The sequence below is a fragment of the Castor canadensis genome, chromosome 3 (assembly GCF_047511655.1).
Source record: "Castor canadensis chromosome 3, mCasCan1.hap1v2, whole genome shotgun sequence".
NCBI classification, from domain to species: domain Eukaryota; kingdom Metazoa; phylum Chordata; class Mammalia; order Rodentia; family Castoridae; genus Castor; species Castor canadensis.
The window spans coordinates 192,300,344-192,317,581 of NC_133388.1; the positions used below are offsets into that span (position 1 = coordinate 192,300,344).

General features: G+C 37.8%; 1 protein-coding gene across 7 annotated transcripts in view; it reads left to right on the top strand.

The window, feature by feature from the left end:
- The window catches only part of Khdrbs3 (KH RNA binding domain containing, signal transduction associated 3), a 177,467-nt gene that overhangs the window by 119,011 nt on the left and 41,218 nt on the right, over window positions 1–17,238 (top strand). For all 7 annotated transcript variants that reach the window (XR_012446453.1, XR_012446454.1, XR_012446455.1 and 4 more), the window contains one exon: window positions 8,730–8,812. Coding sequence is in view for 4 of the 7 variants with exons in the window: in XM_074069275.1 (XP_073925376.1) it covers window positions 8,730–8,812 (83 nt within the window). In the remaining 3 variants the exon portion in view is untranslated. The remainder of the gene's footprint in view (window positions 1–8,729; window positions 8,813–17,238) is intronic.

Sequence of the window (17,238 nt, forward strand, 5' to 3'; positions counted from 1 at the left end):
TAAATGTTGTACTCGATATTACTTGTGACAGAACTAGAACTAAATAGGTTAGGTTCTTTCTTTTATCCTGGAAGAAGTAAAGAGTTACTTCAAAGCAAGAATCCTCTAGTTCCATTTGTCAGTTTAACATCATTCTGAGTGAGGTTAGCCTGGCCCAAAAGACCAAAAATCGTATGTTCTCCCTCATATGTGGACATTAGATCAAGGGCAAACACAACAAGGGGATTGGACTATGAGCACATGATAAAAGCGAGAGCACACAGGGAGAGGTGAGGATAGGCAAGACACCTTAAAAACTAGCTAGCATTTGTTGCCCTTAACGCAGAGAAACTAAAGCAGATACCTTAAAGCAACTGAGGCCAATAGGAAAAGGGGAACAGGTACTAGAGAAAAGGTTAGATCAAAAAGAATTAACCTAGAAGGTAACACCCACGCACAGGAAATCAATGTGAGTCAATGCCCTGTATAGCTATCCTTATCTCAACCAGCAAAAACCCTTGTTCCTTCCTATTATTGCTTATACTCTCTCTACAACAAAATTAGAAATAAGGGCAAAATAGTTTCTGCTGGGTATTGAGGGGGGTGGAGAGGGAGGGGGTGGAGTGGGTGGTAAGGGAGGGGGTGGGGGCAGGGGGGAGAAATGACCAAAGCCTTGTATGCACATATGAATAATAAAAGAAAAATGAAAAAATAAAAAATTTAAAAAAAAATCTCTTTTAAACATGTGTGTTTAAAATCTCTGTCCTCACCAAACGGGCGTGTGGAGTGGATTCTAATCCTCCTGGCCTGAGACTCTTACTTCTCAAGCTGCTCACAGAGAGGCCAACTTCCAATGTCCTGAAGGGGTCACAGAGCCAGAGTCCAGGAACTGAGACATGACAAAAAAAAAAAGTTTCACAGGTTGGGAATGGCAGAGACTCTCCACCTGTGTTATAGCATGTGCACCCTTACTGTAGCCTGATGTCCACTCAGGGTCCAGGTCCTCTCTCTCAGTTCAGGCTTCTGAGATAGAAGCCTAGATGTGTGTCTTGATGAAGAAGCAAGTCTTTTAAGTGAGACAAGAATGGATGATATATATTCTAGTGTACATTTGCTGTTTTAATAGTGTTGTTCTGACTTGCAGAAATGGAATACCAAGTTCCAAAGGTTAATTTTTTGCTCAAGGCAGAGGATATAAAACTGATATTTAAGGTTCACAGAAAAGCATACTAGGTGTGTTCTCATCTCAGTCCTGTGTTTTCTTCTATAGTATTGCCTTGATTTGCATCCATCTCAAATTACATTTATTACATTTCCTACCATGTAGTCATTTACTAGTCGTTTTCTTCATTCAACAAACATTGCCACGTGCCTCCTATTTGACAAACAAGAGAACACACCTGGTATTTAACCTGAAGGCTGTTGCAGATGAGTGAGAGAGAAAGCAGGCAAAAATAAATAAGTAAGTAAATGTCATGTATATTCAAGTTTTCAGTTACCCTGACAGCTCAAAAGAGTGGAATGAGAATTCAGCCTTGAGTCTTCAAATTGCCTGACCAAAGAGATGGTATCAGAGGAAACAGTGTATGCAGAGGAAGTGCATCCAGGAGCAACTCTAGCATGCTTCAGGAGCCCATACAAGGCGCTGTAGTGCAGGTTCTGTCCTTGTGTAAGTCAAGTGGCTGAGGGCAAGACTGACAGAAGTACGAATTTGCCTTTGTCTCGTAGGAAGCAGGAGAACAGGAGCAAGGAAGCAGCTGAGTAAACTCAGATTTGCATTCTGGAGGAATGTTTACATGAAGAAGACATTGGAAAGTCATGGTACCATTTAGGTACCTTCTCAGCTGCTGGTCCACTTGAGAAATTCTGAGTGACTCAAATGAACCCAGTGATTCACCTTGAGAATGTAGTGGAAGGGATGTGTGTGAGAGTGATCGAGGAGGCAAAAATAGACTTCCTGGTTAGTTGGATTGATAGTGGGGAGGTAAGGCAGCAGGCATTGCTTCCATGCAGACAGAAGTGTCCTGTGGCTGTGTGTCACCCATCCTGAACACTGCCTCATGCCCAAATACAAGGCCTGCTTTAGAAGTGTAAGGAGGCATATTAATAAAATGAGTTTATGCTGCCCAGTTGACTCAGTTCTGGTCATCTGAGGCCATGAGGAAGCTGAGAAAAACTCAGGCAGTAATGAGAGGATTATGCAGGACTGGCCTGCTGTTCCCCTGGGACATTCTGCCTGGCAGTCGGGTGAACTATGTGTGATTGTGCGTGGCGTAAAGGAATCTGTGAGCCACAATCCCACTTCACAATGGGAGATGAGACACAAAGCATATCCACACAGCAGAATGATAGAGTTGCAGGTCTTAGGTCAACTGTTGACATGGCACAGGTACAGTAGACTGTTTTTGTGCCACTGAAAAGTTACAGCATGGTTGAAAGCCCTCATTTGAGCTTCATACTGAAAAGTTCAGTAGGCAGAGAGATGGGAGGCACAGGATATATGTCAAGGAATAAGACCCACAGATAGACGGTGGTCATGTCATAAAGGGCTATGTTCTCTAAGAGAAAATATGGAAGTGTGAGTAATCACACAAAGATTTCCAGCATTGCAGACAGTGAAATGTACTGAGTCGTGTCTCAGGTCCTCGCACGCTTAAGAGTACTTCCTAAATTTATTTGTGTAATTGAACTAAACTCTCAGCATTCCCCTCTGTGCTGGATTTTATCATCCCACCCCATTGTGTGTTAAACTGTAGCACAATTAAATATTTTTTTAAATTCCACATTTAACCTCAGAAATACTGCAAAATGAATTTTATAATGTAAAGTCATATAATTAAGGAAAAATGAGCAACCAGTTGTTGAGAAAACAGGAAGATAAAGGTGTTAGGAAAAAAAAGAAGGGCTGCTAAACTCTTGGATCACCCTCATATTAGGAAGAAAAAAAGTTCCCTGTATTTAAAGGTTCTGATCCGGCCACACCACCCACCTTTTCTCCTCATTTCAGTTGTTGCTTGTTCATTCTTTGGTTCATCTCCTCTCTGGTTCATAGCCACAGACCTCATCCCCTTGTAATAAAAGAAGTAGAAGGTCCACAGGGATCACTGTTAACTTTTCTTCCTTTTCTCCTGTCACAATCTTCTTTATGCTCCCTATATTTTTCCCATGTTGTTCATTGAACAAATAATACTTATTATAATGGAAGGAAGTGCCAAGTCCAACTGTAAAATTGTGAGAGAAATCTTTTGAGAATCATAAATTTAATCTTTTTTAAATCTTCAGTATAAAAATACTAAAGTTACTAATTCAATGACTGAAACAGTTTGAAAATTTAAATAAATTGCACTGGCATTGTCATACCTGGTAGAATCGTTGAGCAAGGAATGGATGACATAACTATAGGATTCACATGGTATATTGCTTAGTGTTTTAGTTAAGTTTTAAAATTCTAGTCAGTGACAATCTTAATTCCTTAAGCTCAAAGATATAATTCTTCACTTGAAGAAACCATATTCATTTCAGACTTCTCACTAATTATGAAAGAAGCCATAATCTACCTGTTTTGCTAAGTTAGATACACAGTGAAAAGGCCTTACTGCACACCTGGCCTCCACATCACCCTTTTGTTCTACACCAGCACGCTGTTACCAAGTGAAGCATGCCATCCCAGATCCAAATCTGCATTCCTTAATTTGGTCGTTTTCACATGTATTTATAAGTTTTTAGTTCATTGTTCTCTTTCATTTGTATCTTACAGTATACTCACAACAAGCTATTTGTCTTCCTGATGAGAAGTGTTTTGTGTTCCTTTTACTTCCATTGCTGTGTGCCTGCTGTTCATTCTAACTTTTAATTAATTGATTGATTAATTTGGAGCAAGGTTTCACTACACGTAGCCCAGTCTGGACTCAAGCTCACTATTAGCCCAGGCTGACCTTGAACTCAGAATCCTCCTGCCTCCACCTCCCTAGTTCTAGGAATACAGTTATGCCCCACTACACCTGGCTCTAATTTTAATTTTGAATGATGTTTCCCAGTGCTAACCTTGGACATGTTGAATTGCGGTGTTTCTTTTGTTGTCTGTTACCCCTCTCCCACCCCATCTCACTCTGGTACACTCGCTAGGCTGTGACGTTCCTTTCCATTCATGGTGTCTAGCCAGCTGCCAGACACAGATTGAAGCTATGTGAAGACTTATTTTTCCGTTAGGTAGTTGCCTGCTGCTTTCAAATTGCTAATTTGTCAGAATTAATATCTGTATTTTGCTACTTCCCTGGTAACCAAAAGCATCTCAAAAAAATATTTGTTTTCTGCTAGCTTTCTCCTTACATTGACCAGTGGAAAATTACAGCCAAATTAGAGATTTATCTTTAGCTACTGGCTTGGTTTTTGTTGTAATCAGATCCTAACTGTTTTTTCTCTTCCCCATTTAATCAGGATTTATTTTTGTTCTCTTAAATACTGTCTCGAGTACAGAACACATAGCTTTTCCACAAATATTCAGTTTTTTATGACAAAAGATTTAAAAAATATAGGTAATCATGTATAAACTATATACACCTTATTCCTGCAAAGATAGTACTGTCCCTTCACGTTAATACTTGTTTACAAAATTGAAAGTGTAGTGGCATAACTTTCTTCTTAGGTATTTCTGTTTTCCAAAATCAAATAAATGAAGGTCTGATATTTAATAAATGCTTTTTTTGAAGAAAATCAATGATTAAATCAGGGTAATTAACATTTCTATCTCCTTAAACCTGTATCAGATTATTGCACTGTACTCTATAAATATGTGTAGTTATTTTGTGAAAATTAATTTTTAAAATAATCTTTAAAATTTAATCACCTTTGAACCATGCATTTTGCTCATAGCCTCATGCGTAGTGGCTTCTAACATTCCTCATCCGCGAATGGTATTGGAGGGCCAGCCAAGAGGTCTACATGTTTAATAATGCCACTGCCTTTCATCAAGTTCTTAATATGTGTCAGGCATTGTGCTGGATTGTATACACATAGTTATAATTTCTCATTTATTAAGAGACAAGGATTTGCATTTTAAAAGTATAGAAGCAAACTCTGATGGATGACCTGGCCTAAAATTACTAATAGTAAATTACAGACTATCATCTAACTCTAGATACTACCTCTTACAAAACTAGATTTCTCTACTTCAAAGGGACCCATGTATGCTCTGCAGTCATTAAATTGATTTTCATTGATAAAACTGATGTTCTAAGATACCATTTCTAGGCTCATTTAAATATTATTCCAGTAAATCCATAGTCACTGTGTAATTAACCTTGGAAACTCAGAATCAGTTGTAGGATAGGATCATTGAGTGATAATGCATCTGATTTGATCTTACAGAATTATTTTTCACAATTTCTTTGAACTCCAGAGTCTTTTTTCTAACAAAGTGGTAAGTATGCTTGTTATCGTGTTAGTTTGAAGTGTAACCCCAGTAGCACTAGGAGGATGCCTTTTGCTCTTGTTAGGTTGTCTTTTTATGGTTGAGTTGTTTATATATTTTGGATACTAGACGATGCATTATCAGATGTATTATTGCAAATATTTTCTCCCATGCTGTGAATTGTCTTTTTACATTCTTCTAGTGTCCTTTGAAGGATGAGTTTTTAATTTTTCATGAACTGTACTTCATCTGTATTTGCTTTGGCTCTGTGTACATTTGCTGGCATATCTAAGGAACTAGTGACTAACCCAAGATCATAAAGAGTTATACCTGTGTTCAGTTCCTACAGTTTTATCATTTTTGCTCATACACTTAGCTATATGATAAATTTTTGCATATAGTCTGGGGTAGAAATACAACTTTCTTCTTTTGTACGTGAGTATCCAGTTGTTCCAGCACCATGTATTGGAAAGACTCTCCTGTCTCTTAGTGAATTGTCTCTGGTGCCTTTGTTGAAAATGAAGTGTCTTTAAATAGAAGTACTTATTTCTGAACTTTCAGTTTCAGTCTGTTGATCTGTATGTCTCTGCCAGTACTACATTGTTTTGAATACTATAGCATTATAATAAATTTTATAAATGGGAAATGTGTAGTATATCTGAGACAATGCTCCGTGTATAGTTAAGATGAATGTGTGTTCTGCTTTTTTTGGACGAAGTATTCTATAGATGTCTATTAGGTGTGACTGGCTTATATTGCTGTTTAAGTCTTATAGTTTGGCTTCATGTATTTTGATGATTTCTTGTTATATATGTTGGTATAGATGCATACATCCTTATTATTTTTGATCATTTAAAATATCTTTTTCCTCATAACGATTTTTATCTTAAACTCTGTTTTGTCTCATGCTAATATTATAGCTACTCTGGTTGTCTTTGAGGTACTTTTTCCATGGTGTATCTTCTTCAGTCCTTTTTCTCCCAATCTATTTTTGTCTTTGTAAACAAAATGTACCTGTTGTGGACAGCATGTGGTTTGGTCATTTTTTCTATGATGCTTGTTTCTGCCTTTGAATTGATATGCCTGCTTGATCTGTTTATATTTACTGTAATGACTAATAAGGTAGAATTTACATCTGCCATTTTTCTCTTTGATTTTTATACATCTTGTTTCTTTTTGGTACCTTTACTGCCTTTTTTTTTTTTTCGAAATTATACCACCTTAATTTCAACTGTACACAAAACTTTGCTCACTTATTGCACTATCTTCTCTGATGTTTGTACTGGTGCTGTCACACAATTACATCTTTATATATTACATGCCATCAACATAGAGTTATAATTATGTCTTCATGAAGTTTCCTTTTAAATGAGAGAAGGAAAAAGAATTATAAACCAAAAATATATTAATCTTGTATTTTATATTTACTTAAATATTGGTGTCTGCCAGTGTTCTGGTTTTTGTGTAGGTTCAATTTACTGCTTTATGACCTTTCACTTTCCCTCAAGGACTCCCTTTTGTGTTTCTTATAAAGCAGATCTAGAAGAATAGTTTTATTGGGCGTATTTCTTTTCTTCCTCCCGTCCCCCTCCCTTCCTTCTCTCCCTTTCCCTTCCCTCTCTCTCTTTCTCTTTCTCTCTCTCTCTTTCTTTTCCTTTCTTCTTTTTCTCCTTTCTTTGCTGAATATCGTACTTGCTGTCTCTGGCCTGCAGGATTTCTGCTGGAAGGCAGGAGGTGTTTTTATTAAAGATCCCTCCCATGTGATGATTTGCTTCTCTTGCTTTTAAGATTCTCTCTTTGTCTTTGCCTTTCAGTATTTCTCACCAAACTGGAGAAGTCTCTAATATTCCGTTCATTTTTTCTCATCTTTTTATTTCTTCTAGCTGGATAATGTCCCTTCATCTGTCTTCCAGGTGACTGATTCTTTTTTCTGGTCATATTTACTGATGAACCTCGTCAGTGAATTTTTCAGTTCAATTATCAAACTTTGCAAGTCAAGAATTTGTTTTGAGTCAGTTTTATATGTCTGTATCTATATTCTCTTTAGTAAGGCATTTTGCTGATACTTTTCTTTAGTTGTTTATAAATGATAACTTTAGTTCCTTGACTGTATTTAAGAGAGCTGAATTAAGTTTGTTGTCTAGTACATTCAGTGTCACAGCTTCCTCAGAGACAGTTTTTATTGACAACTGTTTCTCTCTTGTATAGGAACCATATTTTCATGTTTCTTTGCATGTTTCAATTTTTTTTACTTAGAATCACACACAATGTAATTTTTCAACTCCAGGGGTCAAATTCTTCCAGGATTTCTTGTTTGTCATTCTTACTTGTTTACGATGACTTTTCTAGACTGATTCTATAAAATCTGCAGTTATCACATGTTGCTATTCAAATTGTCTCTGTGTTTAGCACTCAGTTCCTTATTGGAGAGGGATTTTATGAAATACCTAGGAACTTCTTAATTCGTGCCAAGGGCCTCCGGATATGTATTGGCACTCATTCTTAAAACTCACCCAGTCAGTCATTTCACAGCTGACTCTGCCTCCACTGTTCATTTCCGTCTCAAGCTGAATCTCAGAGAGGGCGCCAGACCTTCCTGACTTTCCTGTGTGGATATGGCTCTGCACGTGGACATGCCCTCCAGATTCCCAGGAACATTTAAGACTTTTCGAAGCCTGTATGGCTGTTTCATTCGCCACTTTTCCTTTGAAGCTTTTTAATTAGCCTATTATTTGTTGGGTGAATCTTCACTGCTTCAGGCAGCTAAAATCCTTAACAATTGCCTCTAATTGTTTTTTTCTTTAGTTAGGCCTAGAGAGTAAGATTTTTGTACAGAGCGAACTCCTAAGTCAGGTGGAATGGTGACAGTTCTCTGGGAATAGGGTTCGAAAGAGCTCCATCCCTGTTCTGCCCCCTTCAGACTGCTGCTGGTTGTGCTAGGTAGTTTTCAAGGCTCCTTTAGAGCTGGGTCAGGGGATAAGAATAGGACAAGTTTAAAAAGTCCACAAAGCTCGCTGCTCTTACCAGGATTTTGTCATGCTTTCTTTCATTTTTTAAAATGCCCCCTAGATCTCTGTAGTTCTTTGTTTAATTGCCAGGGTCCTGGAAATAATGATCCTAACTTTTTTTTTCAGTATTGTTTTTCCTTTGTGTAAAGAATGTTTGAAGGTTCTTACTCTTACCATTTGTCCTGAAGTCCCTCCTGTATTTATTTTTCTTTCTACTCTAATCAAACATATAATTAAATGTTAGCTGCTTTAATGAAAATGCACTGAAAGCAAAATGCTTCTTTCTTTCCACAAAGTTTTCTGAATGTCTTTGTACTTCTGTTGTATTTTAGGACTATGATGATGGTTATGGCACTGCTTACGATGAACAGAGTTACGATTCCTATGATAACAGCTACAGCACCCCAGCCCAAAGGTAAGTCAGTCCTCACTGCCAGGCCCACACAGACACTGCCCCCCAGTGTGCTCTGAGAGGTTTCTTCTAATTAGAGAAGTGCAAAATGTGCTACCAACTAGTATATTACACCACCTAGATGCACTGTAATGTTAAAGCATTCAAGTTTGAGAAATTAAAATTGAATGCTTAATTTATTCTGAGAATTTATGGTTCCGAGGCTGTGAGTCTTCATTCCTAAGTCACATGAGAAATGTGAGTTTCCTGCCTTGTCAGTGCCTGGAAAGGAGATGCCAAGCTTCGTTTCTTACTTACAGACATGTTGATTTCTTAGTAGTAATGTTCCTGTTTTCTAAGGGCTCCAGATTCCTCCTTGTGAGTAGTGAGTTTTGATTCATTTTAAAAAAGAAGGATTTACCCAGAAATAAGTATTATCAGAGGCAAGAAAGAGATTTATAGTTGTCTCTTCTGATATTCATTGATCAGATGAACAATGCGTTTGACTTCATTGACATTTGCATCAGTGTTTACTCTGTTCATGTTTTCCTAGGTGCGTGGAAACCTTCTGCATGATATTTAATATTCTATGTGGAAAACAAAGATAGATGTACATAAAATAAGATGCTGGCTTTATAGTGATTATGAAGCATAAATAAGTACAGACTGTGATTATTTTAATGAACTCACATGATATCACTCAAGCTTTGAATACACAGCTTCTCTTATTAACTCTGGTGCTTAGGTAGACAGGGACAGATAAAATTCTAACAAAAGATTTCTAATACTTATAAACTTCTAAAAACAAATATCCACAAGTATTTCTTTTTTCTACTTTCTTTTTCTGTCCTTCTTTCTTTCTCTCTCTCTCTCTTTCATGCTTGCTTTCTTTCTTTTGTGCTTGCTTTCTTGCTTTCTTGCTTTCTCCCCCACCCCTCCCTCCTTCCCTCCCCTCTCTCCCTTCCCTTTCTTTGTACTGGGGCTTAAACTCAGGGTCTACACCCTGAGCCACTCCACCAGACCTTTTTTTTTGTGTATGTGAAGGGTTTTTCCAGATAGGGTCTTGTGGACTGTTTGCCTAGTCTGGCTTCAAACCACGATCCTCCTGATCTCTGCCTCCTGAGTGTTAGGATAACAGACATGAGCCACAAGCACCTGACCCTTTTTATTTTTTTGAGACAGGATCTCCCACTATGTAGCTCAGGCTGGTCTCAAATTCACAACCTTTCTACCTTAGCCTCCCAAGTGCTGACATAGGCATGTGCCACCACACTGGGTGAATATTTCAGTTTCCAATGTAAATATTCTGGGTCAGCAAGTCTTCCACTGCACTGGATTTGCTGAGTGCATGGTATATTTCTGACAGTGTTTCCATAGGTTTCATAAGGCCTTACAGTCTTGGTCATATGAACATATTGCTCCTAACAGTAGTCCTATAAAACACATGTTATGCCTATAAAGGGAAGCTTGAATGACAGAGAGATTCTAGGACTTGGTTGTGAGTACTTGCTGATAAGTGCTAACTGAAAAGGTGTGACTGCCAAGCGTGTATTCATAACCCTGGTTGGGCACTCTTCTGTTAGGTTTGTCTCCATGTCCATCCAGTGTGTTGTACTTTCATCTGCAAGCACATGTTATTACTTAAACTGCATGAAGGTTTGAGTACCTACTGTGTACAGGTACTATCCTTCTGCTTTAAATGTTTGATTACAACTGATGTTCACAGGCACCAATCCAATCCTATACAATAAATATTAATTGTAGTTAACAGATGTGAAAACAGAGGCATCACTTTTAATAAAGCAGATAGGTACCACAGGATTACAGTCCACACAATCTTTAGTTTTTCAATATTTGCATCTAATTCAAAGTACTTTCATTGTTAAATGGCATAATCTGTTAAGGAAAGTGATGCCGTGGTAAACTGACAGAAAACAAGAAGGAGCCCCATTTACTTAAGAAGCGACTTTAAATCAAGCGTGGAGGTCAGAAGTAGAATAGCAAGTATTAATACACATGTTGAGACTGAGTCCCAAGGAAGTAAATGACTAATGTCAAATGTGCACACAGGCTTAAAAAGCTTGCGGTCTTTCCAGTAAAACTGTGCTAATATGGTAATATGGTTGATGGCAAGCATTCAGTCCTTTGGCACTTCGTTCAGTCAGCATTTATTGAATGTTGATTTTGTGCTAGGCACTGTTCTTGATGATTGGAATACAAAAGTTGTGATAATAGTGTCCCTGTCTTTGGAAAACACATTGACTAGTGGGAAACAAACATAAATATTTAAATGCAATGATAATCACAATGGGTCCATGCAAAAATTTAGTGTTTCCATCATAGGACAGTGCTAAATTCTGGTTTGGAATTTCAGGGACATATCCTTGAGAAAGTGAAGGATAATTTGCAAGTCCCCAAATGACATAAAGGGAAGGGAGTTTCACAGAGCAAGGCTCGGCTAGCACAGAAGCATGAAATAAGGAGTTTTGTGTGAGAAGCACTTATAATTCTGTAGGGCTAGAATACATGAGGCACATATTGTAAAAGAGAGAGAGAGACTTCAGGTTCCCTTCTCAAGTTGCTGATTCTTGAAACTATAGACAGTAATAATAATAGCCATTGAAGAGTCATATGCAAGAGAACGATGTACTCGGGCTTGAATTGAGAGAAATTAATTAGCGGACAGTATAGAGGCCGGATTGGCAGATGGTAAGCCTAGGGGCACAGACCAATTAAGAAGCTGGTACATTATAAATTATAAGCCCTTTAACTGTCAGAAAAGACTCACTAAAAGAAACAAGTTACAGGACAGTCCACCTTTTTGAAGTGCTTTTTTCAGAGCTGCACTTTATCTTATTTGGAGGAGTACATACATGGATAATGCAGAAGTCACTGGGTGTTAGGCCCTCATAACATGTGAAATGAACACCTTTCTTTTAAATAAGAAAACTGTTGTTTACAAAATTAAATAACTTGCCTACGATCACGCAGCTTACAGACAAAGGAGCCAAAACTTTGGACCTAGGTCTGTCTGACTGTAAGGACTTACCTTTTCATGCAGCACTCCCAGGTTTATCCAGCAGTTGCTTTGTGATAAAGTGAAATGAAGCAGCTATATGATACAGTTGATTGAAGAACTGGTTTAATTCATTTTATGAAATTGCTGGCTTTGATGAAACAACAGAAATTTATTTTCTCATGATTTGTGGGTAATTTCTCACAATTGTGGGAAAGAGAGGCCCCAAATCAAAGTGTAGGCAGGATGTATTTCTTCTGAATCCCCTCTTTGGTTTGGCTCGCATGTAGCCACCTTCTCCCCATATCCTTACAGTCTTTCTTCTGTGCTTCTACATCCCTAGTGTCTTTGTGTATCATGATTTTCTTGTATAAGATCACCAGTCATTTTGGATTAGAACACATCCTGATGGCCTCATTTCAATTTAAATCACCTCTTTGAAGGCCGTGTCTCCAATCACAGTCATAATCTGGGGTATTGAGCTCTAGAGGTTAGCATACGAATCTAAGGAAAGGGCACACAATCCCATGCAAAATTTATAACCTTGATATATGCACAGCCCTAATGCCTCAGAATTGGGAACATGGTATAAACCAAATTACCCTCAGTATCAAATAGTAGGTATTAACAAGGAATTCAGCATTACTGTCATCCTCAGTTACCAAATGTTTACTCTGTGCTTGACACTATTACATACATAATTTACAGAAATTGTCTCACCCTTCTCAGCATCCCCTGCAGTATTGCTAAATTTAGTTTAAACATGTCATTCTGTTGCATAAGGCTCAAAGAAGTTAAATTGCTCGTAAAATCTTATAGTTCTGAGCAATAGTACAAAGCCGTCCTGGCCCCCAGAATATATTCACTCTAGTATTATGCTCCTCTGTCTTTCATTTCTCTTTTTACTGTGGTTTTGGTATCAGATCAATCTGATCAATTTTCTGGAACAAATTGTTATTTGTATTTCCCATATACAGAGTTAGGATTTGTCTGGGAAATGTTCCCCCAAAGGCTCTTGTGTTAAGGTCTTGGTCCATAGGTGGTGGTGCTATTTTGAGGGGTGTTGAAACTTTAGGAGGTGACTAGCTCTAGGAGGTCACTAGGGGTGTTCCTTGGGGTATCTCTCCTTGACTCCTTCCTGTCTCACTCTGCTTCACAGCCACCATGAGGTGACGAACCTTGTTGAGGTTCTGCCCAACACATGGGGCCAAACAACCATGGACTGAACTCCTTGAAACTGAGCCAAAATAAGTCTTTCCTTCCTTAAGTTATGTCAGGCATTTTGTCACAACAAAAAAGAGTCTGGCTAACACAAAACATGATGCTTTCTAATCTCCTAGGAGTTGTGCTTCAATCCCGAATAGAAGTTTTGCCTTATCAGACTTGGATGATTTTGATTAAACACAGATTCTCATTTATGCTTTGTGTTGAAGTTGTAGGCTAAAACTAGTGAAATTAGGAATTCTGTTTTTCCAGCTGTACTTATGGTCTTTCATCAAGTAACAGTTCCCTGCCATTGTCCTCAAGGAGTGTACAGTCTTGAGTGTCAAGAAAGCAGGTAATACCCTGTAATTCCAAGTGACACTTAATGTCTGTCATCTGAAATGTCTTGATTTGGACATTTTTGTCCCTGTAAGATTAATTTCATACTTCAGTACTCTCAGTTCACGATTTGAAAGGACATTCTATGAGACAGTATCAATTGAGTATCCCGACAGGACTCTCACTTGATCTCCTTGTAGACAAGGCTATTCCAGAGATGCTCTGTGACACTTCCCCATGTAGGTGGGAGCACTGAGCAGAGGCTGACACTGCACAGTTTACTGTGGGAGCCACTAGCACAGGCAGCTGTAGGACATCTGTGCAAACTGAGATATGTAAAACATGCACTAGGTTCCACAGACTTTGTGTGAAGAAAAATAATGTAAAAGGCACATGTCATGAAAATCAGTTTCACCTCTTTATTTTTACTTTTTTTAAAATGTGAATTACAGATGTGACTGTCATTTTCTTTCTCTTGGGCAAGGCTGTTAAGTGGCCCTGCTCTGGTCCCCATTTAGGGGCACATTCACTCAGGAGTAGGCAGAGGGAGAATTAGACAGAGTACTGACTCATATTCATGTTTTTCAAATTTTCATTATAATGTTTTATACTTTTAAGATGTAACACTAATATTATAGTACACATAATACACATAAGCAGTCAGTTAAGGTTCAAAAACATTTTTCTTTCTGATACACATGTGATTGCTAACAACATTTGGAGACTTGTGCTACAGTGATTCAGAATCTGACAGACCTAGGTTCAGACCTCAGATTTAACATTTGCTAGTTATGCGATTTGGGCAAGTAATTTGATCTTTCTGAGCCTCAGTTTATAAAATATAAAAATTGGTTTGACTTTGGAAAGTCAATCGGAAGGTTAAGTGAGACCCACCTAGTCTCTGAAAACTGAGGAGGGAGGTCCATTGTGCACTCTGAGTGGGCCACTGGTATAAATGAGATAGCTCATTCAAAGCAGTGGGCACATTGTGGAGACAGAGTAAAAGCTAGTTCATGCCCCTCCTCCTGACCACTAACTTACTTCTCATTTCACACAAGGACCACTGTGAAAAGCACATGTTAGCGTAAATCTGGAAGGACTCTTGGTAAATGTTAAGTGAGAATTGAAGAGTAGGAATACCTTGCAAAGGATATTTCTCTGAACACATGGTCAGTATTGATGCTTGCTGTAAACTGGGAGTGAGAACGGTGAGCAATTATAGTTCACTTGAAAATAAGATAGAACAATACAGCAGAGTTGCTTGGCTGCTTGTTGTATATTATCTACTGTGTAGAAGGGTCCCTTTCAGAAATGAGGGCTGGGATGTAGCTCGGTGGTACAGCGCTTGTCTAGCATGCGTGAGGCCCTGGGTTCGATCCCAGCACCAAAAAAGAAAAAAAAAAGACAAAAAAAAAAATCCTCTCCCCTTTCAGAAATGACATTTAAACTTAATAAGTCTTAGTCATTTTATATGTTGCAGGTACAAGTTTCTCTTAGGAGATTTTACAAATTTGATTTTTTTGTCCTAGTTTTAAAATACATTGTATTAGAATTAAACTACAAATAATAGTCCCTGCAGAGTGGTAGAAAATTCAGTGTAGCTCAGCTGGAGTTCTCCACTGGTTTTTTTAATGACCTTGACAATGCTACAAATCGCCATTGATTTGTAGTGTAAAACAAGGCATTGTTTATCTAACCTGACACATTTAGTGAGTAACAGGATGTCAACACAATTATTGTGAAGGTGAATGTAAACTGTTCTTTGCAATAGTAATATTATTCTAATATAACTTGACTCAAAAATAATTATTAATTACTTCCTATATGTGCTCAACTTCTGGATGGCTTTAGTGAATAAACAACAGCAAATAAGGAATGGTCTGGACCACCAGGCCCTACCTGGACATGACTTGAGCCTTCAAAGATATCATAGTTTTGACTTCTGGAAGCCCCTGTTAAATGTATCCATTACATTCTAAACTAAGTGGAATTGGTTTGCATTTTATGTCCTATTTATGCTTATAATAACAATCACAATATTTTAGTCTGTGTTTTCAAGTAGCTAAGAGATATTTGGTTCCCAGAGTAATCCTAAAGTAAGTAAAATAAAAAGGATACCAAAAAAGTGGTCCAAACCACTAAGGATATGTGGATGACTATGTAGTACAAACTTTTAGCTTTGGAGGAGTTTAATTCTATATGAATATACTAATTTGCCATAGCACTGTGGTGTACATGGAACTTTCAAGTACATATTTCATCTCATTCCCCCAAATCTCTTGATTTTCATTATGAACAACTTATAATCCTGAAAAAGGAATTAAAAATAACAGCTGTCAGTTCTGGTAAATCTACTAAATCTAGTACTCTTAGCTGCCTGTCCTTTAATTACATCATCTTCAGCCCCATAACGACTCTGCAGGGTAGGTTTTTCCACATAAAGCTATGAAGTAAGGTTTCACAACTTTCCCAAGAATACATAGCTAAAAAGTACTTGAAGTCTTGAAGTCTGTCTGACTCTAAAAATCATCCATCTATGAAAATTGTTTATAAGATAATTGATTTGTTTTGTGACAAAGCAACATGTCCGCCCTATTCAAATAGAACGAGTGTTGGAATCTGTCAGACTATGTCAGACATGCTCCTGGTTTTTCAAGTTTCAATTAATGTCCTCAGTGTGCCCATTCTCTACTTTAGAGGTATTTCTGTTGTTATTTTTAGCATAATGGACCCAATAAAATCTTCTCAAGAGAACTGACCTGTTGAAGTCTGAAAATAATTTGGAATTTTCACTTTGGAAATGATGACCTGCTACTTATGAACATCAGTAAAACTGCCTATTGGAAAATAATATTTTTGTACTAGAATCAGCTGTTTAGGACTTTCAAAAGCCTTATGTAATGGTTTGATTTGGATTAAAGTTTGTTAACCATGCTCTATAAGTTTTTTCTCAAATATACTTCATTACTGTTACGACTATTTCCCAGTGCTAGGGATTCATCCCAGGGCTTCATGCATGCAAATCGTGCACTCTCACATTGAGCAGCATCCCCAGACCATCCAAACATACTTTTTTATAATTTGGTCCTTTGGTTTCATCAGATCCTGGTTACACAACTACTGAAGGAACCTCTTAATACAAACCGAGCATTAGAAACTATCCAGAAACTAAGTATTTCTAACACAGTACTAGGTACAGAAGAAAAAAAAAGACATATGAATACTTTTATACCTTAATTCTCAGTCAAAAACCTTCTACCCAAAAAAGAAAAGCAGGTCAATGATGGAAAAGTGAAGCTACAATCTTGTTAAAGAAAAACACCAATGACATTTGTTAAAGTACATCAAGGAAGACTTTATTCAGGACCATAGGTCAGCTGCAGTGCAATACTGCTTAACTTGAAAGACTGACTAAAGAACCACCCTTGGGTTTCTGGCTAAGTAACATTGCTTTGCTAAACTGGATAATGTCAGTTGCACTGAAGAGTCCAAGACATTTTGTAGCTTCATCAGAAAATATTTCATCATAAAAAAAAGGAAAGAACCTTTTTGTCAAGATTTATGAATAAACTTGGACAGAATCAGGGATCTGTTGAATCCTTACCAAGTGGCAGTTACTGTATTAGGTCCCTCATTTCCATCATTTCATTTAACTCCCATCAGCCTTTGTCTGACTGTTGGTCCTTCATTTTACAAATAAGGTAAATTCAAGCTCAGAGAGCTTCAATGGGACCATGTCACACAGCTGAGAACACTTAGGCTATAAGTCCATTCTCCTCCAGATCAAGCTCACAATGTTCTGCTTCACTTGAAAGCACATGGTAGGGGAAAACTGCATACAAACGCAGAGAGTGCCAGAACTCCTTCACTCACACATGACTTTTTATGCCTT